This window comes from Bombus bifarius, unplaced genomic scaffold (genome assembly GCF_011952205.1).
Source record: "Bombus bifarius isolate JDL3187 unplaced genomic scaffold, Bbif_JDL3187 scf7180000007978, whole genome shotgun sequence".
NCBI lineage: Eukaryota > Metazoa > Arthropoda > Insecta > Hymenoptera > Apidae > Bombus > Bombus bifarius.
The window spans coordinates 4,279,480-4,306,140 of record NW_022884363.1 but is presented as its reverse complement, the minus strand read 5'-3'; the positions used below and the strand labels follow the sequence as shown (position 1 = coordinate 4,306,140).

The window sequence follows — 26,661 nt, the reverse complement described above, 5'->3', positions numbered from 1 at the left end:
TTGTTACGCGTAATAATTGCTCATTTCATGTAAAGTACTACAAAATATATAGAATTTTATAAAACACCAAAGATTAATATACTTTGGCATATATTCATAGTCAAGTTTAGTAACATTTACTATTAGTTTACTTGTCAATTTTAAACTTTGACTACAGAGTATGGTGACATATACAAATGTTTATCTATTAGAATTGTAAGGCACCTCTATAAGGCTTTTTGTAATTACCATGTAAATTTTATGCTAAGCAAGCTCAGTGTACTTATTATATTAAGGAATCTTATACATATCACTTCATATAAAAATTAAGTTATTTTGTATAAAATAGAACAAAAATAGAACAAAAAATGCATGACTGAACGGATGAAATATGCTACATGCACTTTTAACAAATCGTAAACACATAACAATTACTTATATTGTAAGAATTTAAACAAAGATAGTAAAACTAAAATTGTCTATTTATACCAGTCTCTGTGTAATAAATTTTATCAATATCATATAACAAAATAGTTCATAAGAAATTATGGCTGAGATGCACCACATTTTTGACAGGTTTGTCTTTCACTGAAACATTAATTTAACACTCCAGATATTTGATGTTTATTATAAATATCATTTATCTATGGTTGTATCTAATTATAGCATTTACCTCAATATTTGATGTAACTTTTTCCGAAATTCATTGCATAAAGCTGTTTCAGCTGCAAGTGCAGCATCTCTTTCTCTTAATTGCTGTCTTAAATGATATATAGTATCTTCTAATGCTTCAAAAATTGCCTAAAGAAAAACAAAATACTTTTCCTTTTATCTATCTTTTAACAGAAGAAATTAAAAAATTGTATAGAGTATATTTACTCTAGATTCTTCTGCTGTGTCAGATAAAGCAGGTGGCTCATCCAAACAGAAGAATTCTCTGACACATGCAGTTCCTATGAGAAGAGGACTGCTTAGTATTCCATTAACAAATGCTTGAAGACCCCGTATTCTTTCTTCTAGGAAACTTGGAGCAAAATTATCACCAAGCCACTTTTTTCTTGGTAAACTTAATTGAGAAACTGGAATTTTCTGCCTTCTTAATTGTGATAGTAAACGAACAAAATCTGTGTACCTTCTAAATACAAACCAACAGTCTCCATTTTTTAATTCCACTCGTAATTTATAAACCTAAAAAGTACATGTTATATGCAGACTATGTATATAAGATATACAATACAGAACAAGTTTTTAATTTAACTAACCGTAAACCTAGCTCTTTCTTCCATAACTTCATATCCAACAATTGGTATTCTTACATCATCACTAGTTAGTGGAGGATGTAAAATATCGGAATTTGCATTATCATTATTAGGATAATTAAACCTCTGTACAGTAAATGAATTTGAATGCCCAGATCCATCAGAGTCTGGACTATCCAGTACTCTTACAGTGCCTGATTGAGAACCCCTTGCTTTACTAATTGCAAGTGTAACTTCACTAATACATCCCACACCAGATTCTGACGTGGACATTTTGCCACCAACAAACTAAATGAAACCATGCATACTTAAAAAGAAATTAAGGCCAAATTATTATAAATGCACACAATAAAATAAGAAATAGCATGCTTACATACATAAAGAAAATTAATGATATAAATATATAAGCCAATTCCTAAATAGAAAAAAATCAAAAAAGAAAATGTGTAAGAAACAACAAGAATAATAATATAATATTATAATGACATGCCAATTGTGAAAATTCTCATTTGAAACCTTAAAATTAACATCATATGTACTATTTTGTGTTAACTAAAACACTAACCTCAATATGAATAAACAATATAGTGTTTTATTCTATAACTTTCTATCTAAACTATATTTATAATATAAAATCATATTCCGTAAATCTTTCATTTCACTAAAATATTACATATTTTATAAATGAAAATTCATTTAATGAACAGAAAAGCGCGGAACTGATATGACATATTGACAGTTTGCAAATATACCCTCTCCGCGAAATTGGAGTAACTTAGATGGTAAACTAGAATGATAACGGTAACACAATCAGAATTTCTAATTTGCCGCCGACTAACAAGCATTTAAAACGAACATTAGTACATAACTTTAAATAAACAAATAAATAAAATAGTTTCTATGAAATTTCTATTTTAATGGGTATTTTATTTTGTTAATATTATTTTAATATTTATAATTCTAGTAATTCTAATTTGACAAATATTATATTTAATAAGTAATTTAAAAACTAAAATTTTCGAACCTTTACATCTTCGAAAGCTAGATTTTTATCACCTTACAGAATTTACGTTGTTGTACGATTGTACGTGTGATTAGAGTAATGAGTACATGTTCTATGTGTTTTATATACGTAGCTATGCATGTACTTTTGCTACGTGACATTTCTGAAATAAATAGGCTATATATCTCGATGAATTTGATTGTAAAAAAAGTAAACTATTTAAAATGAGTGAAAAAAATACTAATACTACGTTAGTTCGAAGGGTGAATAAATTACTTGAATCACGAGTAGAGCATGACAAGGTATTTATATTATACTTTGTTGTAATTGTTACTACTTGCATTAATAAAATATAAACATTTCATTTAAATTGTTTTTCCCTTTTAGGATACATTAGAAGCCTTAAAAGAATTATCCACATTCTTTACAGAAAATACATTAAGTTCTCGTAGAAATTTGCGTAGTAAAATAGAAAGAAGAAGTCTTGCAATAAACGAAGATTTTTTATCCGCTTTTAGGGAAGTAAAATCTTCTTTAGACGACATATATCAAGATGTTTTAGCTATGAATACTGCAGTTCAATGTATGACAAATCGCTTACAAGCTACAAAAACACAGACATCACAGCTTATTGACCAAACTGCAAAACTTCAGAATAAGAGGTACATTTATTCACTGAATAGTTATCAGGATTAAATTAAATTTTATGCAAAAAAATATACATAAAATATAATATAATTTTTAGCCAAACTTTATCTATGCAACAAGAGGTTGCAAATGCATTTATTAAAAATTTCCAACTGACTTCATCTGAACAAAGTATTTTACATGGTTCTAGCAAGGAATCACCTATTACAGAAGAATTTTTTTCTGTTGTTAACCGTGTTCAGGTAAGATAAGTAAGAAAAAACTTTCGTCTAAAGATGAATCAATAACAACTCTATTAAATTACAGGAGATTCATAGCAGTTGTAGAATATTAATGCAATCAGGATATCAAACGTTAGGGCTAGATATTATGCAAAGAATGACATTGTTGCAAGAGGCAGCTCTTGAAAGACTATATAGATGGACACAGAATCAATGTAAACATATTGAAAATGAACGCTTAGCACCATTATTAATTAAAGCAATGAATAAATTGCAAGATAGACCAGTTTTATTTAAGTATGCATTTAAAATCTAATAAGAAACCTAGTATAATTTATGTTAAATGAATCTATATTTATTTGTATGTATTTTTTTAGATATATTTTGGATGAATATTGTGCAGCTAGAAGAACTGCTTTAGTAGGTTCTTTTATCGATGCTTTAACATTGGGAGAAGGATATGGTAGTACACCTAATCCTATTGAAATGCATGCAAATGATCCTAAAAGATATATTGGTGATATGCTTGCTTGGCTTCATCAAGTTATTCCCGTTGAAAAGGAAAATATTCTTACTTTAGTGAAAGGCTGTAATAAAACAGGTATGAACTAAGTGATTGCCTTTGTACTTCTACTTTTCTTAGCTTTTATTACACATTTTAGATGTATCAGACCAGATTAAGCAATCATTAAGTAATATCACAGAAGGACTTTGTCATCCCTTAAAGTCAAGAATAGAAAATGTTATATCTATGGATGCACCAGCAGCAATATTATATTCTGTTACAACTCTTCTTAGATTTTATCAGATGATAATTCAGCAAGTAATACCAGATAGTATCTTGGATTCAACATTGAAAGATCTACTAATATTAAGTGAAAAAAGTTTTCTAAGTAGACTTCAAAAGCAGACGCGTATTGCACTCGGTGAACGTGCAGAACCACCAGGAAATGACTTAGTACCTGCACCATCTGTTTCTAGATTACTGTCACTTCTTAACGAAATTCTTTCTGTAGCAAGTATTGCAGAAGATAGGGAGAAAGACATGCTACAGGTCTGTATCAGCATTTAATAGCTTTATAAAATCGGTATTTGAATGAAATTCTCATACCACATAATCCGCAGATAGTATCGTGCATTATTGACCCACTGTTACAAGAAGTTAATGAAACAGCATCAAGATTACCTACAGTAGACATGGCTGTATATCTTTTAAATTGTATGCATCAAATACAGTCTACTTTAGCACTGTATGAATATATGGATCAGAGATTAGAAAGATTACAGGTGAAGACTACAATTGACGTGTTCTAATTTACGAACTTTTTATATATTTTATATCGATATTGATAAAATGACATTTTTCAGGCACAATCTGATGCACAAATTGACACTCTTACATCAGAACAAGCCAGTTCATTAGTGGCACATTTGAATCTTGGTCCAATTTACACTATTTTGCAAGGTCATGAACAAGGTCCATTGTCTTCCATTCCTGGAATGGATCCCCTAAGTGTAAAGGAGTTTACTGTATGTAACTATTACTTCAATACTGTGAATGAAGGATAGGGATAAATTTTATTCTAAGTTTTTAATGTGTTATAGAACAAATTGGAAGCATTTTTAGTGATGCCAGATGTATTATTGCTGCCACAAATGAGTTTGTTACAAAGTAGTAATCACCGTTCAATCACCCAAAAACGTTCTTTTGAAGTAATTGGAGCAATCTATAAACAATTATATGAAGCATGTCACAATCCAAAGAATTTGTACCAAAATCCAAACAGTTTATTTTCAAGAACTCCCGAGGATCTTTTACGGACATTAATTTCAGTTTAAGTGTCCATTAAGAAGATATTGTCTAAGTATAATTATACAAAAAGTTAAATATGTAAATACATAATTGTACAATAATTTTTAATAAATCTAATAAATTATATAAAGCTTTAATGTTTTTATTCCCATAAAAAATGTTTAGTGGAAAGATAATAAGAAGATATATTAATTTAACATGGTTACTTTTATATACACCCATATTACGTTTCATTGTTTTCGATTTTATTTTTATTATTCCTACAAGGTATAAGCAGAGTATAAGTTTCCACACAGTTACTCGTTTCATTGTCTATCGGAATCGACTAATGAATAAAGGCTGTTTCACCGAGCTGACATAAAAGTGATATCGTGAACACACCTTTAGCGATAGCGGTGGCAGTACAGTGCGCGCGCCTTTGGGCCACGATTGGCCCGGCACTTTCCGTCAGTCTTCAGTTTGGTGCGGTGGAATGCGCTCGTGTCTGCATTTTGTTCGCGAGCCGCGCGTCTTTCATTCATACTTCTCTGTGGTAGTAACTTCTTGTCGCTTCCTATTCAAAGATTTATATAAAGAATATCTCGTGAATAAAATCGAACGTGCGTGGTAATATATGAAATGCAGACACTTCCAACCAGCTCGGTGGTGCAGCGTACATTACTCGTGTAAACACAATGGACTTCGTCGTTCCATGCACAAAGGACGGATAGAAAGCAGTGAGTGAGTGAGTGGAGTATAGTGTCCAAGATGGCGGAATCAAGCTATTATCAGGTGAGTTGCAGGTCCATCCACGCTCTCTTTACGAACTGGTGCGCATTGGTCGCTACCCGACCGATGATTCCAGCCGCCATAATAAAAGATCGCTTTGGGCATAATTCAGCCACTTTGCATATTACATATTTCTTTCTTCTTCTTACGATCATACGCCGACAACGCGCTCGCACTTGTCTCTATGTTCGAGGAATGTTTTTCAAAGACGATGGTTATCACTGATTTCTTCGTAGATTATGACTATAAACGCCTTCAGCCTGGTTTACGTTAAACAAGTCGTGACGATTTATAGACACCTGATATGGATTTAATTCATTTAGGGTAATTCCAAAAACTTTCCATACAGTTCCTGGAAGCACCTGTTTCTGTCGGCAAGTGGTATTTCCTGACATTACCAACATAGGTATACAGTTCGAGACACGTTTGTCAAAGCGTAGTCGACTAACGGCTAAGAATCATTCTGACAGGAACGTGATCGTATGGCAACTCCATTGTAGCGGAAACAGCGATGGCTTAACGGCGTAACGCATCGTCATGATCAAATGACTGCACCTATGATTACTGGTTCGTCTTTTCAACTTTCGCTTTAAATTCGAACTTCTCTTCAACAAAGGATTCACATTGTTTGAATTACGAGTCTCCCTTTATCGTACATCAAATATTCAGGGAGGTGTAATGTTTTATCATGTTTTCGCAAAGAATTTTGACATGTTACCATCACACGATAATGGAATACAAAAAAATTCATTTCACTTGATTTAATTCGCATTTCAAATCGCATTGATATAACCAAGATTATTATCATATGCGTCGATTCGTCCAATTTCGCTAGATATACGATACTTTCGCAATTTGCTAACAGATGCTTTGCGTTGTGCGTAACCCAAAAATAAGATAGTACATATTGGTTAGCTACCGCGCAGAGGTACACTCATCTTGAGTTCTATTTTCTTATAACGACTAATCATAACGGCAAAAATGACTATGATTAGAATTTTTGAAGGATGACATTTTTCATTAATGGTATTATTTACTCGTCCAGTCTTATGTACAATCAGACAATTAAACATGATTTTCATTCCTCGGACATTTCCAACGTAAACGTCACTTTAGTATTTAGATCTATTCTATATCAGATCGGTATCGATAAAGTAAATATTTTGATTGCTGGCTGATTTTTCTGTCCTTGTTATACTAATGCTCTGGACGACTATTGACCTCTCGGGATTATTATGCATGGCACACATATTACGGAATGCATGAAAATAGCTCATGCGTCAGTGTGTCAAACTTACATATAGTCGAGGTGCACACGTTTGCTTGGGGGTTCGTTGCTTCTTTAAATCGTTCCACCCACTGTACGACTCAATTTCACTTCACTCGTCATTTTATTACCCACTCTGAAAACCAAGATCATGTCTAATTCTGGAGTTACAAAATTTCCTATATTATGATGGAAAAGCTTTCAGACATTATCTCTATCGACAATAATTTGTTTCAAGCCTTTTACTTCATCCCCAGCATTGCCGCAGAAAATAGTAATCGTACCGGGTGGAATTTAAAATGATATTCATAGTAGCGTAAATAAGACTCGTGTAACATCTCAATTGCTCAAATCAATTTTAAGCGGAATCAGACCATGATCAAGTTTATCTTTATTAGTAGTCATGCATGGTTTTCAAGCGGAATGCACAAGCATACACTATTTCTGGAATCCGCTGTCGCCAAAGTTCCGAACTTAAGCAACCTATAGGTATGTCAGCCTCGCGAACGAACGACTACAAGAATAGGATATTTCTGACTCATATTGTTTGCAGTAAAGAGTACAAGAGTATTTGTCACTCTAATTTTATGATTATAATTATACCAGACCATATAGCTTACACAACAAATACCTCAAATATAATATACATACAATCATTAGATGAGTAATTAGATTTCTACTGAAGTAAACGTTAACTTAATGGAGTCGCAACACATTCGCCATTTAGAATCGCTGTTATCGTAATGCAGATGATAAGAGATAAAGTATCGGCAAAGTCTTCAGTCAGTCTATAGAAACGATCCGATCGGTCACGTAAAAGTACCACCTGGTTGTTCTATAGATAATCGTACGCATCACTAGTTGTAGTTCTATAGGAACTTAAAAAGTGATAATATTCTAGTAAAAAGATAATTGGTGAAGTTTGTCTCAAAGATAATCTGCGTAGAATCGTAGTTTGTCGCAACAGGTGGTCCAAGAGTACAGCCTAGATTTTGTCCAAATGCGTTTCGTCACTGTTGCACGTTAGAGATTGGTCGCGTTAAAGCATATTTATGTATTTCAATTTACTCGCACTACGCATCGAGTCCTTGATGAGTAGGAGAAAGTTAATAGTGTACGATTTCTGTGGACGTGAGTTCAATGTTAATGAAAATCGGATACAGTTTTCAGTGAATTATTATATATTCGTAAAATATATCTACTTGCAAAAACAGTGAAGGAGAAATTTTGTGGTGTTATTTATAAGATTTGATAGGAAAGTTGAACAATGTCGTTCATTTCTTTGCGTGACGAGGGAAAGAAGCAGAAAACGTACCGGCGTTTATCGCAAATAAAGTCGAGTAAACCCAAGCAACGTTGGAGCTGTGTTGTACCATGCACGGTAACATCTTTTAATGTCTGTAGCATCTTCATACGATACACTTACGCAGGTCAGATATTTAAATGTCTGACACGTGCCCCACTGATAAATCAGTCGATTTCATCGTACATGAATTGAACATGATGCAATATCAATATTTGTTTAAAATAAATTTTGTCCCTGGATTGTGTAAATGACATTGATATTAATAATCTTATTATTAATGATATTAATAATGATATTAATAATAAGATTATTAATATCGATGTCATTTACACAGTGCAGGGACAAAATTTATTTAGTAATCTTAATAAATAAATTTAATAATCTTATTATTAATATCATTAAGAATAAAAACAACGATACATACAATCGCTTCTAGATTTTCCAATAGTTGTATCAATAATTAACTCGTGGATATATATAGATATACACGGAGTCGGGATAGTCGATGACGCCACTAAATTGATCAAGCATTACTATCAGGGTCAATCGCAAGCCGAATAATTTAAATATAGATACGGCCATTAATTAGTCGCTCGTTAACAGGCATAGGATACTGATACCAGGAACCGATACTTATTTTAAGATCAATATTTCCCGCGGCTCAGTACGAGTTTATAACCGTGGTCGAACGAGTAGACACTTAGACACCGGTGTGCACATCCGCCGCAACGCGCCAGACAATTTCCGGCCGCGGTAAAGGTGTATTATATTCCACACTGTTTTTCTTTGCAAATTCACAAGCCCACCCATCGTTCTTCGATGTTTCCGGAAAAATGTAAATCTCACTAACAGGATTAAGCGACGTGGAAATAGAAACGAACGTAGGACGATGTTGAACACAAATGAGTACTTTGCTAACAGCGCATTATGAACCCGAAAGGACAATTTATCCTCGTGAAACTATACGATAATTCGTGCTTTAATGCGCCGCATAAAAAGCAGCGACATTAAACGTTCCGTTTTTAAATATCACACACCTACTATCGACGGTGTATATCTTTACATGCTATACATCGATAAATTCGCTTTGGGGAACGGTTAATTATAATAATTTCTCGTCTTTTTTTTTTGTTTTTCAATACTCATACTTAATTTTAATGCTTGCGATAGTATTGTGAAAGACAAAGAAAGAGAAAAAGCACACTGTTCGAATAATCGAATTTGGAATCTGTTTCAGGGCGATTACATCAGGCACCCGGTGTACGAACTGTCGAGCAAGTATGGAGTGGCTAGCAGTGACCAGGTGCCCTTGCCGGCTCGTCTTGACGAGCTCCGGGAGCACATACGCCGAGAAATACGCAAGGTATGTCGAGTTTCGCTTATCCTTCTCGGCACTACGTCTCTTCCCCGAAGCTCTCTTTTTCGCCGTACACCGCAATATACACGGTAGCGCGACTCGCACGAGCACCGATCCCTCGCACGGCAGAAGAATATCCTTTCCTCTGTTGTTCCTCTCTTCGCTCTATAACGTGCATCCTCTCTGCATCGTTGCATCTCTCCTTTTCCGTTCCTTCGCAGGGAGGAACAGAGAAATCCCATATGTGTCAGGCTATCGTCGATCCGTGGCACGCCCGTTGAAAACCGGTACGATCCACGTGACTAATGGATCCAGGCCAGAATTTATGGTTATTTCCAGGAGAGAGAAAAAAAGGAACTTTCTTCCTCTCTTTCGCGGGCCTGAAATGAGATAAGAAATTACGGCACCGCGAGCGCTAAACCACTGCTACCTTTTCGACTGGCCGATCGTAAATAAATAATGAGTCGTTTCGATACTTTGTCATGATCGGAGGTGTCATCGGCTTGTTTGCTGCGTTTATCACGCGTGGTCTGGAATAGTGCAGGGATATTTAAGCGAACTTGCCAATTCAACACTAGTAGGAAATTTATTTATTTGGACTTGGAGTACAATAAAGATGGAAATTAAAGAAAGCTGAATCTGAGAATACTTTTTAATCAACTACACTTTTATAAAAATATCAGTACACGTTGATATCGATGCAATTGTAATTATGTTTATTTACGTAACGTCTTCTCCACGGAGGTAGAGAATGTGCTTTTGTAGCGTACACAAGCAGTCATAAATCATGTTAGACGAAGTAAGTAAAACATTTCGCGGAACAGACTCGCGTTCTGGCGAGCAGGTAATAGTTTCATTAAATGCCGCTCGCAAATAGTGTTCACGGGTCAGTCGTGATTAGAAGATATAGCTTCTGTCAGGTGTGCTTGCCGGGGAAAAGTTATAGCGAATATAATAGGAGGTAATAGAATGGAAGGATAGCTCCGTGGCATGCAGATCGGGTATAATTTTACGTCTCATTTGCCTCGGGAGAGGAGTGGTCTCGAACGAGTGGACGCGCTCTGACGATTGATAGATCGATAATAACAATCGTGTCAGAACGAATTCCGTCGAGCGAAATTCCGTCTCCTGTGTGGTTCGGGTACCCTAGAACGACATGCGGCGAATACGTTTATTCCCGACGTAGCCATGTAACATAAAAGGTTCGCCATAAAACGACAAGGAACGTTTACGTACGCTGGTTTGGTTGCAGGAGCTGAAGATAAAGGCCGGCGCCGAGAAGCTGAGGGAAGTGGCGACCGATCGTAAAGCGCTCTCCGACGTGGCGACGATCGTGAAAAAGTCGAATAGTAAGCTGAATGAACTTCAGGCCGAGCTTCAGCAACTGGAGAGTCAAATTATATTGACGCAGGGTCAGCCACAGTCGCCCCAGCAAAATCATTCGAACGGTCAAGGTAAGGCAAAGAGAAGTCGCACGGCCAACCGGCAGATACCATCTTTGTATTCGCCTTAACGCTGCATGGCATTGACCGAGAGGATAAGGCAGACTCATGCGCGCCTAAACGGGTTTTATGTAATGCCGCGTGTTAGACTTCGTGCCGATCAATTACTGCTTCAGCCTGGCGGTTCGTGCGTGTGAATACGTTTAGCCCATCGATACCATAAACGAGTTCAAGGATTTTTCGGAGCAACCGTGTGAAATCGAGATTCAACGTGGCGCGTTATCGTACGATTATGATTCGCGAAAAAATCGTAAAAAAAAGAGAGGTCTCGATAAGCAATCCCATTATAATTGCGCAACTATTGTCTAAAGTAGTCGAGTTAAAACACGCTAACGATTTGCTTTCGTTTTTATTTTTATATTCGCTTATAAAAGAGACTCGAGAACGACCACGGCTCCTTTTCAAGATATCAATTAACGTTTCTGTTTACTTACGGATAACTTATCGATATATCGGACTAATGGCAAGTGTTCCTGTATGTTCTTTCCTGCCATGCTAACGACTGCTCTTTCTGTATCGTTAACGAGCAGCCACTTAATAACTCCACCCGCTAACGAGGCGTCGAGACGACGTCTTCGGTTTATAAAGCTCAACCGTGCGTGCGAGTTGCTGTTTTATTACTGCATCGGACCTAGCAAATCGACCATATCCAGCTCTCTGGAGCCATAATTATTTTGCTAAGCAATCATTGCATCCACGATTCAGTGATCGACGCTTCGATAAATTTTTGTTGAAAACTTGCCCATGGCTCAGCCGTTTCTCAATGGCTTCTTGGCCGTTTTTAATCTCCCCAGACAAACATCAATAGGTTTTCAATAGTAAGAAATACATATATCTCTGCCGCGAATAAAATCCAATTTGTTTGCTTCGCGCGTGATTTGCTTGTTTACGCTATGAGTCATTCGCAGTGGACTTTGGATTACCGTCTGGGATTTTTTTGAGAGATTACTCTTAACGGTTCGATCGCTACACGGGACGCATACGCGTTTGCAGTCGCAACGATACGTTATTCCGGAAACGGTACTCTGCTGGCATTTCCAGTTAGTGTGACTGGTCATTTCCCTCGTTTAGAATACTCCGATGTACTAGCTGTGTAGTGGCTGGACATAAATTAAGAACGATTAACTCCGATGCTCGTAATCAGGGGTCATGGTATCCTGAATAGTCACGGGCGTAGCGTTGTATTTCATGCTTACCGTTTTGTATCGCTTTATCTATTATCATGATCCATTTCTTAGGAATCTTATCGTAACATAGATACACATTATAGCGCAATGTAAATCTTTTTGCCGTTTTATTGAAACATTTGATTTGATATCTTCATAATAAAAAAAAAGGCGCTCTTCTATTTGCCGAATTATATCTAAATAGTTCTGAGATTTAACAAGCCGATTTAAATGAAACTTCTATTTTTACTCCCGATCGAAAACAAGTGAACTCTAGAATGTTACGTAATCAGTATTTCACCCTTTAATCTATAGAGAATTAATTTTAGGGAGGACAGTATTGGTACCGTCTTCTCGAAATTGGTACTTCTCTTGATTCCCCGACCTTGAAAGACTAGTTACGCCACTGGATGGCACTTAGCTATCGGTGCCGTTTCGTGACGCGCCCGAGGCTTCGTACTCGCTCGCGACTAGCGAGCAGCTCGAGTCTTGTGTTCTCTTTGAATTGACGGTAAGTGGTAGCATCTATTTATACCGTGGACCCAGACGCTCTATCCACTCCAGTTAAGTCAGTCATCATACATTCTGGGGACTAGCAACCTGCCTTCGGGCCACCTCATTCAGTTCTCTCTGCGACGGGTTATGCCATTCAGAACGGTCCTAACAATGCAACTGCAAGCACCGCTAAGCTTCGTATCGTATCGTTACCTAGAGAAATAACTGGTTTCGATCCCTAAGATTGCCCTTAAAACGGCCTTTATCGCGCTGCCAATTATACGGCTACTTAATCGCATTATACGTATTTAATACTCTGTGTTTGATATCCCAGGGTAGCGTTAATTATGATATATAAAAAAGTTTTCTTCTTATAAAGTATCGATACTTCAAAGAAATCTAAGCTTGAATTTTTTGTTCATACACATGAGACGAGTCCTAAAGGTTTATATGTTATTGGGTATTCCTTACAATAACCACCTCGTGACTATAAAGATCGAACAGTCGTATGACAATATTACAAAAAAAGTACGTCATATACGTACGCATTGCCCAGATTTATTTTTCATATTATGTCATATTGATGGCTAGAAACAGACCATTACCGTCATTCTGCATTAACCATTGATGCATCAACTACGTTATAAACAATATTCATGATATTTCTTGAAATACTTCAACCACGTATCTCTCGAAGGCATTATTCCCACTCGTCTTTTTTGTATTGTCGCCTTGTATTGTCTCCATTGCCAATAACAACGAGAGCATGTAAGCTTAGAATAAGATATCGCGGATGAGACTATGCCACGGATTGAGGAGAAAGTACATATTCCCTCCTTTCCTCCGGCGATTGGACGCCGCGAGGGAAGCAACGTAACGAGCAACAGGGCTCTCTCGTTCACTTTCCAGTTCTTCGAGTTCTGGCTACGTGCGTGTAACGCGCGCGTTCTCCTCGCGGGAGACAGTGAAAACGCTCTTATGCGATACCCATACATACACGTCTGCATGCGTGTATACATGATACATTGAACAACGTATTACGAGAAGCGATCGGTCGAGCGATCGCTCGCACGGAGTACCGTTGCGCGCTCGCGCGTGTATTTAGCCCGCGGCCCTCGCCTGCTTCGATGTGGATCGAGATCGCGTTTCAGCCGAACCGAAGCGAACCCACGCTTTCGCATTCCACGCTGTCGTATATCAAGAAGGCCCTCGGGCCCTCTCTCTACTCCCTTGTCCCCTTTTAGGGACTACCTGCTTCCTCCTGAGACTCTCGACAAGCAGTCGACGCAAAATTACGCGACACTTCGCAATCGAACAACCTTAGAAACAACGGGCAATGTAATGGATAATAGAGATATCGCGACACGCATGAATTGTACTCGACTGCGTCGATCATCCTCCATCTCCTCCTGCTCGAAAATTACGATCATTTTGTTGTTCAGCGTGTATTTATCAAAATGACGGTCAATTCAGCGGGTTCCTTTCTTCCTGTGCTGCATCATGCACGGCTTGCCTTCGTACTCGAGGACAAATGCAATTTTTCGATCGATCGTTTCAGCGGTTGCTACGGTCGTACGGACCGAAATGGCAGATCAAGGCCTGTTTTACGCGATATAAATGTATGGGAGCGCAATTTGTAGCGTGAGAAGTAATTGGTGCACGATTCTTGAGTCGAGTTTGCAGATTTCACTCGTCGGATCATTGTTTCCGATCGTAGTCGAGATATATTGGTATCGGTATGTAAAGTTATGGCGTGTAAAAGGTTGTCGTTTTATTGTTGTAACTGCACGCCTCTTTCTCAAGTAGACTGTTATCGTTCTCGCGCGACATTTGGTCGGTTACGCGTACCACTTCTAAATAAACGGAACGCATTACATAATTCCCGCGTTCTATAACGCAAATCACGTTGCCCCGTGTACACACCGAATGTTCCGAATCCCGGATGATCTCGATGATGTGGCCGTTTGTGATTCATCGATCCGGTTAGGAAATTTTTCTGTCGGAAACTTTGTAGATGCTCGCTAAAAATTTGTACCATAGAGCCACGCTCTGTTATCCTTTCACCGGGTGGCCTGTAAACCCCAACCAGTGCGAACTTTATTGCATACAAAGTCGGTTTTATGTGCGTTCGAGCCTCAACGTTTGCGTTTACCGGCGTAACACATCATCCTATTTTTGTCTCACGTCTCATCATCGTTACAGGAAGTTACGTAATTTTTTCAAAATAAAGGAACCAATAGCATATTAAAACCTATTAAATAATAGCCCGTTAAATATGCGAATTGTACATGAAAATAATCAGAAGAAGAATTTATTTAACTTAACTATTTTCTTATCTGGCATTCTATTCTCTTGTGATACCTATGATTTAAATGTTCATGCATTCTCGGTATGTCCGTGTTGTCACTGCGTGGTAGAATAAAAATCAAGCATCGATAAGGTTTCATGAGTCATGAACTACAAAAGTCTCGTAACACGTCGATATGTATTGACTGCTATCGGCCGATATATACGAATGAATCGTTCCTGTGCGTTTATAGGTTACATATGACGCCTACGGACAGTGAATGAGAGAAAATGTGTCATAGATTTGATTGATATGGTCCGTTGTTCCATCAAGCTTATCAAAAGCCTTCGTTGAAACCGTTTTACGACCCTTTCCACGGTTCTCCGGAACGGTACGCACGTAATAATTTACAAGATCGAGGCGAACGGTATAGCACTACCGCTTTTCTGCGATCGTAAACTCGTCGATCACTCGCAGTCGCAAATAAGCGTTGCGATTTATATCAGCTAATTGACGGCTTGTATAGGATTTTAGTAGGCTCGCAACCGTGGTCACGGAGAAGGTTTTTAAACGGAATACTTTTCAGGAAACCGGTTGCGCGTAATTTTCTCGTTCGACGCAAACGGTAGCCCCTATACTAATAAGTTAAATGCTACGCTATAGTTAAACGCTGGCTGTTATCCTGGGTAGGTTCACGGAAAGATCTTGTCTTTATTTCAAAGTGCTGTCTTCTCGTTCTGGCCGTAATCCCGTGACAAATTTATTCTTCTGGTCATTTACTTTTGAAGAGACGAAAATTTACCTTTTTCTTTTTCCATCTTTAGACCACTCGCTCATTCTCAGGTCTAAGAATTTCTTCCCATCGGCTGTGCCAGCGCACAATGGTTGAGCAACGTTTAGGCCAATTAATAACATATTCTATCGCAAGACACTTGACTGGTTGACGTAAGTGATGGTTACGCGACAGGATACCAACACCGTGTACCTCTTGATCGTGTGTGTTCTTTACACCGGTCGGCAAGTTCACGCTTAACTTCTAGTCACGCTAATTATTTTAATCAGTCCCGTAATAAGGATGTTGCAGACCACACTCCATCCCCTTTTACGATACAGCGGAACACAATTACTCTTTACGTATATGTGTATTAATATATGCCGTAGGAAGTGTCTGGCCCCCAGGTTACGCTTTATGAACGCGCGTCTGTGTGAATCGCGTGAATACGTGGAAAGAGCAGCACCGGTACGCACGTTGCAGGCGAAATCATGAATGGGCGACGTGCGGAGAGTCTGTCGAGTGCTCGAGCATACAAAGAGGAAATCATGTTCTAGTCTATCGTTAGAGCGTCGAACGATTACAATTTTTAATTTCGCATCTAGCGCGCCTTTTTCACGGTATCCCATACGATTTCTCTCTAATTACAACGTATCTTTGCTCGTTGCTTTTTAATGCGCCTTTATATGATTCCTCCCTATGGGCAAGTAACGCGTCTTGTGCAATGCAACATGTTCCACGTAAGAACGTTCGTAGTTACGATACCTAACTCGAGAAAGGACTGTGTCGACTCGAGACGAGAAAGGAAAATATAATTCTTGTGAGATGGCTCGGCGTTGAGTTAGCAAGTTTCACGCGATGCTTTTGTCCCTGACGAGATGATGCATGCAAGCAAATTATGCACATACGAAGAGACGCGGTAATACACTGGTGCCTTTCTCCTATCGTCCCGAAGGGTTGCGTGCGTTGCACCCTATCTCGTCAAACCGGTGAAAAAGATAGCAACTTCTCGGTCGGTAAAAATAAGAAAAAAATGCAGCTCATCTCGATTGCTTCGTTTTTGAAAGTTAAGCGTGGTACGAGTGCGTTAATAATTCCATTCATTGTTTCGAACGGGAAGATCGGAAAGGGTGGAACAGCGCAAACCGTATGGAGTTTTGTAGTCTGGAAACAAGGAAAGTCTTTGTCATATCCCCTTGCTTGCGAAAACGGAGCATAATGGGGCACGTGTTCTGGTACTGCGCTAATGACATGGTTTCGCGTACTCTCCGATGCGGCATTGTCCTAAGACCTCTCTTCCACTGTTTCGCCTTCCACCTTCTATTACGAATTATTCTTTTTTTCCCCCCCGTTTTCGACATCCTCCCTTGTGTCATTCACCTTCTTTTCTCTATGTTATTCTCCCCTTTTAATTGTTGCTCCCTTTTCCTTGTGTTGTTTCTCGGGGAACTTACCACGTACATTTTAACAACAATATGTGTACAATATCGAAATTCACCACGTTTGGAATGTGAATTTCATTTCTCTTCCCTTTATTTCTTTATCTTCCCTTTATTTTTTGTCCTTTCTGTATTCCTATTCTAAGGATCTTTACTCGAATCGAATCGATTACAACGACGATACCCTCGTATATATTCCACCAGTCGGACAACCCTTTTGCGAGTACCTCTTCCTTCCGCTATCCCCTTTCTCGTTTCTTGGGGAACGAGTCGCACGATGGAATCGGTCGAGTCGAACCGACACTACTCTCGTATGCATTCCCATGGTCGATATTCTCCTTATTTTCCTCTCTTTCTCTCTGTTTCGTTCCGTTGTTCGCCTTATTCGGACATGTCAAGCTAAACGCGTGCACCGACGAGTGCAAGTGCGGTTGTCCCTATACATAAGCGTCGTGTGTGCGTTTACGTGTCTCTTTGTCGGCGGTGAGCACGTTTCTTCACGTCGTTACCGTTGTTTTCCGTGCGGCTGGCTAAATCTGCACTCGTACTCCCGCTTAATATCGATGGTAAATCCTCTCCCGTGGGGCCTTCACGGTCCGGCGAGCTCGAAAGAAATTTCGCGTAGTTTCGTGCGTCCGTGGTAATCCTTTGAATATCGTGCACACACACACTAGCACTCAGGGCCACGCAGGCCACGAATTCAACGGACATGTAAACGAGGTATCGACATGTCGTTGTCGAATACTTCGTACACAGGAAACTGTATATTGTATGCCATGGAAACATGGCTGTATATATCGCGTCACCTCACTATGATTCGAACAGAAATTGCAAAGAAATATGAGTATCAAGGCGTGTCCGGTACCTATATTAAAACGAGACTCTCGTACGTTTCGCAAATGCTGGCGATACAATTACGTAAGTGGAATTGATTACTGTAATTGTTTGAAGTTCCGGTCTGTACGGAAACTCCGCTTATAATTCTGACACTGGTTTTTCAGAATGTTTCCGCCCTTACTTTGCCGCGATCTACTTTTACGATCGCGACTTGTGCAATGAATGCTCGTAGGAGTTTCTTTGAATCCGATGAAATATATAATATCTCTCTATAAAGATCGATACAGAATTATAACGATATCGACGACAAATTTTCTTAGTCACGTGTCTTAATAGCGTACGTACCTATATTTTAATGGCAATATCAATTGCTTTTTATGCAAATCGGATAGTCTGTGATTTCACAGCGCACGACCTTGATTTATGCTAGTTGAATCGCGTCATAAAGGATAAACGTTAAACCTTGCTAGTAGGTATAGATGTTAGGATTTTACCATCGAAGATCATGTTTGTGTATAAAGCATTACGCAAATTTCCATGCAGATTTTTGCTACATATTCCAACGATCTACGTAAATCATACGTCAATTACGTGGTTTTTTGTATTCGTGTTTCCCTTTGCTTGGAGAGGCAGTAATATGGCCGATCGCGAGCAGCTATTAATTTTACGATTTCGATGAGAACCGAGGCGATTACCGTAAGGATTTTCGTTTTATGGTCGTCAAACGTTTACAACGTCGACTGACGTTGCAGGTTTCAGTGCCAGTGAAAACTGGCGATGGGAAATTGACAAGCAACGGTGTGTGCTCGTCTGTATACGCGAAACAAAGAAGATTAACACTTTTTCTACGCTCGCATTGTGCTTGAGACAGCGTTAAATACGTGGGAGTCCTTAGCTAGCCTCGGAGATATCTCTAGTGGGTTACAGGAAGTGGGATTCGAGTACCTTGCGATTTCACTATTGGACACTCGAGGCGCTTGCATAGATGTAACGAGATGTACTGGTGCGAACCGACGCCCACGTTAAATCGTGTTTTAATAGGATATCGTTCTTAGTTATTTATTATATTTTTAATGTTTAATTGTTTTGAATACCATGGAATGAGATTGTAAATCATGGAGGGTATTAGAGTTTTCTAAAAATTGCAAAATTTACTTTTCCTATAATCGAAACGTTTTAGAGTGGATAAAGAAGCGGCTTTTTATTTTCAACGCCTATTTTCGTTTCAGACACGCCTCTGTCACCAATGGGGCCGTCGTCGCCGAGTCAGGAGGGTCTATTCACGGATCTTCGTCTTTTGTCCTTGGAGAAGCAGCTCAATATCGAACTCAAGGTAGACATCGTTAAAAAAAAGAAAAACAAAAATATTAAAAGTATCATTATCTTACGAGTTACGAAAAAAATAGCTGAGACCATAACTCAATCGATTAGACGAATACTAATTTTAATTTCGTAATTAAAATTGAATATTAGTCTGAATTAGTCTAGTCTATATTAGTCTAAATTTTATAGTCCTAGATATTTTTTAAAATTATAAATATCAATTAAAGAAGGTACGGATATTAACCTAATTATGACATCATGGTAATGTTTATGTATATGCTGTGCTACTGGTTGATATCTGTTTAGTGTATCTTAATAATGTGCATAGTGATAGTCGCACTGTTCCTATCGTAATCAGCTTACGAATGATTACAGGCGAGACATTTCTAGCCCGTTCTCATTCTGTGAGTCAGCAGTGAATCGTCGGCATTTTTTCTTCACTAAAGATAGCTTCTCGTTTCATCATATGGGAGATTTTCATTAATCAATGTTAGCAGGCTTTGAACTTTCTTTATAATCTTATTTGCACTCGTAACATCGATCTGATCAAATGAACTCGGGATCAAACGAACGGGAGCACTGTTATCGCTTTTCAAGTAATCTTTAAATCCTGCTATTTTAATTTCTACTTACGGATTGAAATTGAAAGTTGAAAAAGAAAAAAAGATGAGAATATTGTGAATAATTTCTTGGAGAAACTGAAAAAATGTACGTCATTGATCCTGGCTTTTCGCCAGCTTAGAAATGTCAACGAATTTTCAATGTCTGCGGCGATATATGTAGAAGCGAAATCGTATCCCTACGTCATATGACGCGATCCATTTCAAAGTATAATAGGTTTAAATATCGAGCTGGTGAATACTTACAATGTTTAGAAAACGCGTAGTCGCTTATCAGATCTCGTCGAGAGAGCAGCAAAAATGCCGAAATTTTTCTTTAAAAAGGTGAATCACTGCCGCTTTATAAATGTAACGTTATCAGACATAGTTATTTTTATTACTTATAAATTGTGTAAGTTATATCAAGAAATCAAATATTTTTCGAACTTCATAGTGATCCTGTTTTTCTGCTCATATTTCAGGTGAAGCAAGGGGCGGAAAACATGATTCAGAGTTTGACAAGTGGTAGAGATAAAAAGTTACTGCAGGAGGCTCAACAAATGCTTGACGATTCTCGCGCCAAAATCGAGTTCCTACGCATGCGAATAATGAAAGTGCGGCAAGCTCGTCAGCAACAGCATGCACGCGATGCTCCACCACCAAATGGCGAGACAACTAGCAATAAAGGTACAAAATTGAGCATGCTGTCTCTTCTATCGAGTGCTCGAACTGCTTAAGGTTAAGAGCCTTAACCGGTGCAGATAAGAAATTAGTCACTTCAAGGACGTAATTATTGCCAATTAGAGTTCACTATATCATATAGTTATTCGGGATACGCTATCATGACTCATGCCGAAGTATTACGCGCATTACGTGGTTGGATCATAGTAATTGCTAAAATATAGGCCACATACCACCCGTGAAATATAGTAGTAATTTAGTGGAAGTAGCAACGGATGTTCATAAAGATGGTTGCTCTCTCACGATTGAAAGGGAATGTTCGTTTACCAAACTCGAAACCTTCCTGAATTTTGCAACTTTATGCGTTAATAATTTTTCATTAATGCTTCCTCTTTTATAGTTACCAACTTGATAATGAACAGCATAAAACCCATGGACTATATTGGACTTGTGCATCATTGTATTTCTCGGTACGCCTCTGGTCGAGGCGTTACCGGTCGATGTACGATCATTGTTACCGCAAAGCATCGTTGTAAATGGAAGCTCCTTGACGTTTATATTTAATATTTTATTCGATTATACGTATATGTACATATGTATTAAAATTACAAAATGTACACACTATGTGGCTACGTAACCTTTATCTCTTTGATGTGAAAAAAATTCATCGTTGTCGTTCTTCTCGTTCGATTCATGCAGTACATTCGAGCAGTGAAAAAGAATCAACCATTCGAAGAGGACACCAGCAGGCAGTCTCGCGTGACGCAAAAGCAATTTTACTTTGCCTTTAGATATCAAGCCAATACAGTTGTGTTATAACAAGCTATCCATTCGCGTACCTCTGTAAGCTCTCAATATCTATTCCCCGCTAGGGAAATGTATGTTCGAATGAACACGAAACGCCATTCGAATCGTGTAAGAATTTTAATTATTATCGTTCGATCAGATATTTCGATGAAAGGTATATTGGTAGCGTGGTCGACAATATCGAACATTCTAATTACAGATAGGTACGAGCCTAGCTTGGAGCTCGCGCTGGAGGAAAGGGTGGAGGAACTACGACATCGTTTACGGATCGAAGCTGCGGTTGTAGAAGGGGCTAAGAACGTGATACGTCTTTTACAAAGTGCCAAAGTCGCCGATAAGAAGGCCTTAACGGAGGTATGTATCATTTCCTGTTCAATATATGCAATGATATGACATATCACGTAGGGACTGACATTCGATAATGAAAAGCTTTTGTGAGACAGAACGGAGATACGCTGTCAAAAGGGAGCTATTGATATTATATTCTACTTAACAGACATGCTGTCCTTTATAAGTCATCGTTTCATTGAACAGCTAACATGCACGCCTTTTACGCGAAGAATATTCATTAGCATCGCTTTCTATCTATAAAATCTCATTCATATAGTCGAGGACCACAGAGACGAGACTCCAAAAGGTTTGATCTTGAAAATTATATCGTCGTTTTAATGTTAGCACTATTGTATCCCGTGGTCGACGCAAATCGAAACGAGAGACCCGACAATCAAACTCGCCAAGTAGATTAACGATTTTCTGTGTATCCAAGTCGCACGAAAGTGTTCGACGTAGACGACTACGTCGAGTTCGAACAGCAGTAGCGTATACGCACCGGTCTCGAAATAGCACTGCCTAATCCCCGCTACCCCGTCGTCTTCTATGACGCCTTTTCGGGTCGCGCTTAGTTACCACCTTTCGAGGGGAGCTGGCACAACCCAGTCGTAAGCAACGCGATAAACCAACGACATGTGCGCCAATCAATCGCGAACTGACTGTTCAACAAATGTCTGTGTCCTTTGCTTGGACATTCCTGGGCATATAACTCGTGGGTAATTCACGCCATCGTACCGAACTATGACCTGAATCTCAAGACTGACTCGATTCCGCCCAAAGTTATACTCCCGTTGGACGTCGCACTCTTCTGCACCCAATTTGCTACACTCCAAGAAGACAGACGTGTCTGTTCCGCGAGATATCGTTGCCGTTATCTAGAGATATACCTGTGGATGCAAGAAGCGATCGAAGTTTAAAAAGCTCAAAAAACGAGTTCCTAGTCATTCAGTACGATATCCCTTTCGTTGGTTTTTAGAACGTCGAGATTTTCTGTGAAGCACACTGAATTCCACGACGGAAACCGACTGACAGAAATAGAGGATGTTGCACGTTGAATAATTATACATTTGTGGAGGCGAGAATACTCGACCCAAAGCTCATATAGAGGGCTACTTCGATCGAGTCGATTTCGTCGTTCGAAGAGTCGAATAAGATTAAGACAAAGGAAACCGTGCATTTATTCAGACTGGCTAACTGGATAGTATTAGTAATTTTTTTTTATTTGAAGAAAATTGATATTCGATATGCATGACGTATCTGTCAGTAGAAACGACTAATCGGCAAACGGTGCCTTATTAAAAGTATCATCTGGTTCCAGGTATATTTGGTCCGACTGTACGTTGCTCCAAATTTATATTGTGCTAATTATACCTTGCGTCGCTGCTGTAACGTATGGTTTGTCACCTTACGAGAAACGAGCAAACGATGACAATTGCACTCGATATTTGAAAATCATTTGTGAGCAGCGATAAACGTAAACTCAAGTAAAACAACGCGTTAACACGATAACGCGATCATAACGTTGCGTAAATCTTTTTTTAACGAGGATGAAAAGAAAGCTTCCTATTTCATGAAAAGTGTGCTGCTACGATGCAAGAGCGCTCTTTGAACAAGAGATTATTTTACAATTTCGATACGTAATATTGAAACGATACAAGAGATTCCGAAATCACTTGAATACAGTAATACTGTTTCTGAAAATAGATCACGGAGACGCAATATCGCAGAATTGCCGTCTTTCACGAAGAACTATGTAATATATGCACTTGTGAAATACGCTCTGAAAATACTTTCGTTTGCTCTGAAATTGTTTAATCAATTTTTACAAAAAATTGCATAACAAATTTGCTTGCTGTGGAACGAGTCGTTAAACGATTGAGCTTGTTGAAATCTAGTGGAAAATAAACGACATCGAGAAAGGAAACAAATAGCAGCGCGGTGCTTCCATCTTTCGCGAATGCGATCGATCGTTCGAATCGATGTGCAACGGAACGGCGCTAGCGAAAGAACGTCGGATTCTCTTCGCAAGGGAGGAGAGAAACGGTTGTGCGAATGCGTTTTCGCAGCGAAACCGATTAAACGCTCGAGGCGATGATGTTTTGCGGTGGATAACAGCGTGGAGAAGGCTGAAAAAAAAGGCTACAACATGTACGGGCGTCAAGGTAACTCGAATAACACGCAACCACCGCCGTGGTTGGTGCGTGCAGAAGTCACGATTCGCCATGGTACACCGGTCACTTCGGAATCCAGTCAGGTACCAGTAAGCATGTCTTCAACTGTCACGGATTCGAGTGGTGTTCGCATGATATATCGATGGAATACCAGTCAATCATCTTCATTACCGACAACTCCAATCGTCACGACTTCTGGCCCACCCCTATCCTCCAGCTCGTTCGGCTTCCAACGAGGAAACATCGTGTTTACTTCGACGCCGCCTCCAAAGCCAAGCTACTTCACGATTCCAAGATCAGGCTCGTCTGGGAATGACGATTCTATGTCATCTAGAGGACGGAGTGTGAATGTCTCGGACTCAGGCTATAACAGCGGGCAATTTTCACCTCAATCATACTCGAGTCTGCCTTCTCGTCGTCCTTCCAACAGTTCTTCTCAACAATACAATCGTCGATGCAAGAGCACATGCAGCATCGTACTATCCGCCGTGGATGCTGCAGGCAGTTCGAAGGAACAGAGTTTCAGCAAAATAGCAAGCAGTGAAACCATCAGGCATTCGTACGACAATTCTTGGCGCCATCCCTCGACGCATCAACATGTGTTTTCGCGTCAGCAGTTCAGTACGTTACCGGAAGTTTGTGAAGAGTGCTCCGAGGGAACCGTTTCCAGCGTACATGATACGCATTTGTGCAGTAGTGTACAGGAAAAAGTTACGACCAAATTGACCACAGTCAGTAAAGACGCTTCTTCGCAAACGACGGATATAGAATCCTACGAATCTTCGTCAACGATCGTCAGCAGAAGCAAAGTAAGAAAGAAAGCGGCTACTGGTCTCCATCCGTTGGACGAGCAGAAAAAGAAGAAGGTAAGTTGTATCTTCTTGTCCTGAAAGATGAACAGGTTCGTATTATGTGTATCTGATTTTAGCAAGAGAATCAATCGCCAACAGTATCCGAGACCACGAGCGTCGGTCCTTCAGCGGACTCGGAAAGATCCGATTCCTCAACGAGAGATGACAGCGCGAAACGAAAATCACGAACCGTGCACATCGATGTGTACTGCACCGGCTCTGACGATGATGAGAACACCGATACGACATCTGAGAATGAATGCGATACTCCTATGACCGTATTCGAGAATCCGGACGTGAAGGTCACCCATACGCAAGTAGCAAGTAACATTCTGCCCAGAGGATTTCAAGATGACAAGGCCTTTTTGAAACGTGCTACAGAACGACGATGCGATAGCTTTAAACACGCACCAATGAGGATGCCCTCCATAGCTAGTTCAAAGGGTTATGACAGTGATGACGTCCTCAGCTCGCTTTATCCTTCTCAATTCAGTTCTTACAGCGCTCTTAGAGATCTCGATTCAGCGCCCTGGTCAGCTGCGTCCTCTAACGCGGGCATTCCATTTGATTATGATTCGACTATTGCTACTTCATCTAAAGATACTCTGTCCGACATAGAGTCTTTGATAAATAACGAAGTAGACTTGACCCCTTGTGATAGCTTTGAGTATGCGAGCAGTTCGGATCGCGAAAGAATACGAAGAATTGAAGAAATATGGGCTAAGACGGGAAGTGAAGGGAAACAATGGCGTTCACCAGAAGTTGAGCGCAAATATTTGTTGCAGAATCGAAAGATGAAAGAATATTTAAAGAAACATGAGATAGGATGGTCGTCGGGTGACAGTGGCGAGGAATCTGACGAAAGTGGTACAGTTGGATGGAGTTTTGTATCTAGCGAGGATAATCAAAGAATGTTTAAGAAAGTTCCGACCATGCGACGAGCAAGTAAACCAATCACTGAATGTACAGACAGAAGCGCTAGTATAGTGGAACAAGAGCTTTTGAAGCAAAAAAATTTACAGCAAGATCATTCTGATTCCACGACCCGTAGCGACAGTATTCCCCATCCATACACTTTTCGTAATCAAATCGGTTCGTTCGGTTCCAAAAGCCCTTCCCCTCTTCCATCGAAAGTACCTTCGCGAGTTACTTCTCCCTTTATGACGCCTCAGGGCGAAAGAACCGACCATATTTTGAAGGCCTCGATATTCGGCGCGGTAGTGAACGCGTTTCGAAAGCCAGGCCATCACATAGGACCTTCCAAGAACCCCTCCTGTTCCTGTGAACATTGTCGAAGATATTTCGAGGAACTGAATTCACGAGCTTGTTCTGTAAGCGAATTCGAACGTCAAACAGGATATCGTTTACAGAATGAAAAGAGGATATTTCGCCCGATCCCGAAAAATGACAAATCCTGAGACTCAATACTTCATTAACGCGTTTTTAAAAGTTTTTAAAAATTGTATCATTATTAATAGTATTTTCTGTTTCTTGGTGAAACTGTATTGAAAATATTGTAAGGTTGTGTTTTGTAACATATAACGCGTGTGTTAAGTTATATTTATTGAATAAAATATCATACTTTTTTTTCTATTTATGATTGTTAGCATCTGCTAAAACATTCTGCTGAATATAAAGCATTTATGTAAACTAACAGATACACGCAATTACTTAATGCTGTTAATAAACGTTGATTATATTAGTAATTACACTTCGTTACGTAACTCATTTATTCCTACCTCTGTGAGTACTTGTTCAACATCGAATTTTTCTTTCTTAT

The 26,661-nt window shown here is 39.1% G+C and overlaps 4 protein-coding genes across 10 annotated transcripts in view; 3 read left to right on the top strand and 1 right to left on the bottom strand.

Annotated features, from left to right (window-relative positions):
* Positions 1–253: 253 nt before the first annotated feature.
* Positions 254–2,077, bottom strand: LOC117204337 (sorting nexin-16). 3 transcript variants are annotated; one of them, XM_033441624.1, is made up of 5 exons: positions 1,804–2,077; positions 1,242–1,526; positions 859–1,167; positions 653–780; positions 254–567 (listed from the first exon to the last, which is right to left on the bottom strand). In XM_033441624.1, exons 2-5 carry the CDS (start codon positions 1,509–1,511, stop codon positions 525–527), a joined length of 750 nt encoding a protein of 249 aa, XP_033297515.1. In that variant the 5' UTR covers positions 1,512–1,526; positions 1,804–2,077; the 3' UTR covers positions 254–524. The 3 variants fall into 3 exon arrangements, with proteins under 3 accessions (XP_033297515.1, XP_033297513.1, XP_033297512.1); XM_033441622.1 differs by having other exon boundaries at positions 1,242–1,545; positions 1,804–2,074; XM_033441621.1 differs by lacking the exon at positions 1,804–2,077 and adding an exon at positions 1,612–1,632.
* A 221-nt stretch (positions 2,078–2,298) lies between these two features.
* On the top strand, positions 2,299–5,047 carry LOC117204333 (conserved oligomeric Golgi complex subunit 6). The gene is made up of 9 exons (XM_033441612.1): positions 2,299–2,543; positions 2,629–2,903; positions 2,987–3,131; positions 3,196–3,407; positions 3,488–3,711; positions 3,773–4,164; positions 4,236–4,397; positions 4,479–4,640; positions 4,716–5,047. The coding sequence occupies exons 1-9, from the start codon at positions 2,466–2,468 to the stop codon at positions 4,947–4,949; spliced, it is 1,884 nt and encodes a 627-aa protein (XP_033297503.1). The 5' UTR covers positions 2,299–2,465; the 3' UTR covers positions 4,950–5,047.
* A 336-nt stretch (positions 5,048–5,383) lies between these two features.
* LOC117204512 (serine/threonine-protein kinase N) overlaps positions 5,384–26,661 on the top strand; it is a 28,829-nt gene continuing 7,551 nt past the window's right edge. The window contains exons 1-6 of one of the 5 annotated variants that reach the window (XM_033441990.1): positions 5,384–5,694; positions 9,502–9,627; positions 10,874–11,075; positions 19,349–19,452; positions 20,524–20,728; positions 21,729–21,883. In XM_033441990.1, the coding sequence (XP_033297881.1) occupies positions 5,671–5,694; positions 9,502–9,627; positions 10,874–11,075; positions 19,349–19,452; positions 20,524–20,728; positions 21,729–21,883 (816 nt within the window). In that variant the 5' untranslated portion in view covers positions 5,384–5,670. Of the gene's footprint in view, positions 5,695–8,210; positions 8,340–9,501; positions 9,628–10,873; positions 11,076–17,830; positions 17,849–17,956; positions 18,003–18,043; positions 18,201–19,348; positions 19,453–20,523; positions 20,729–21,728; positions 21,884–26,661 lie in introns of those variants that run through there. The other 4 variants (XM_033441988.1, XM_033441989.1, XM_033441987.1 and 1 more) reach the window with 4 other exon arrangements.
* On the top strand, positions 23,369–26,590 carry LOC117204513. Its single transcript, XM_033441992.1, has 2 exons — positions 23,369–24,896; positions 24,959–26,590. Exons 1-2 carry the CDS (start codon positions 24,006–24,008, stop codon positions 26,297–26,299), a joined length of 2,232 nt encoding a protein of 743 aa, XP_033297883.1. The 5' UTR covers positions 23,369–24,005; the 3' UTR covers positions 26,300–26,590.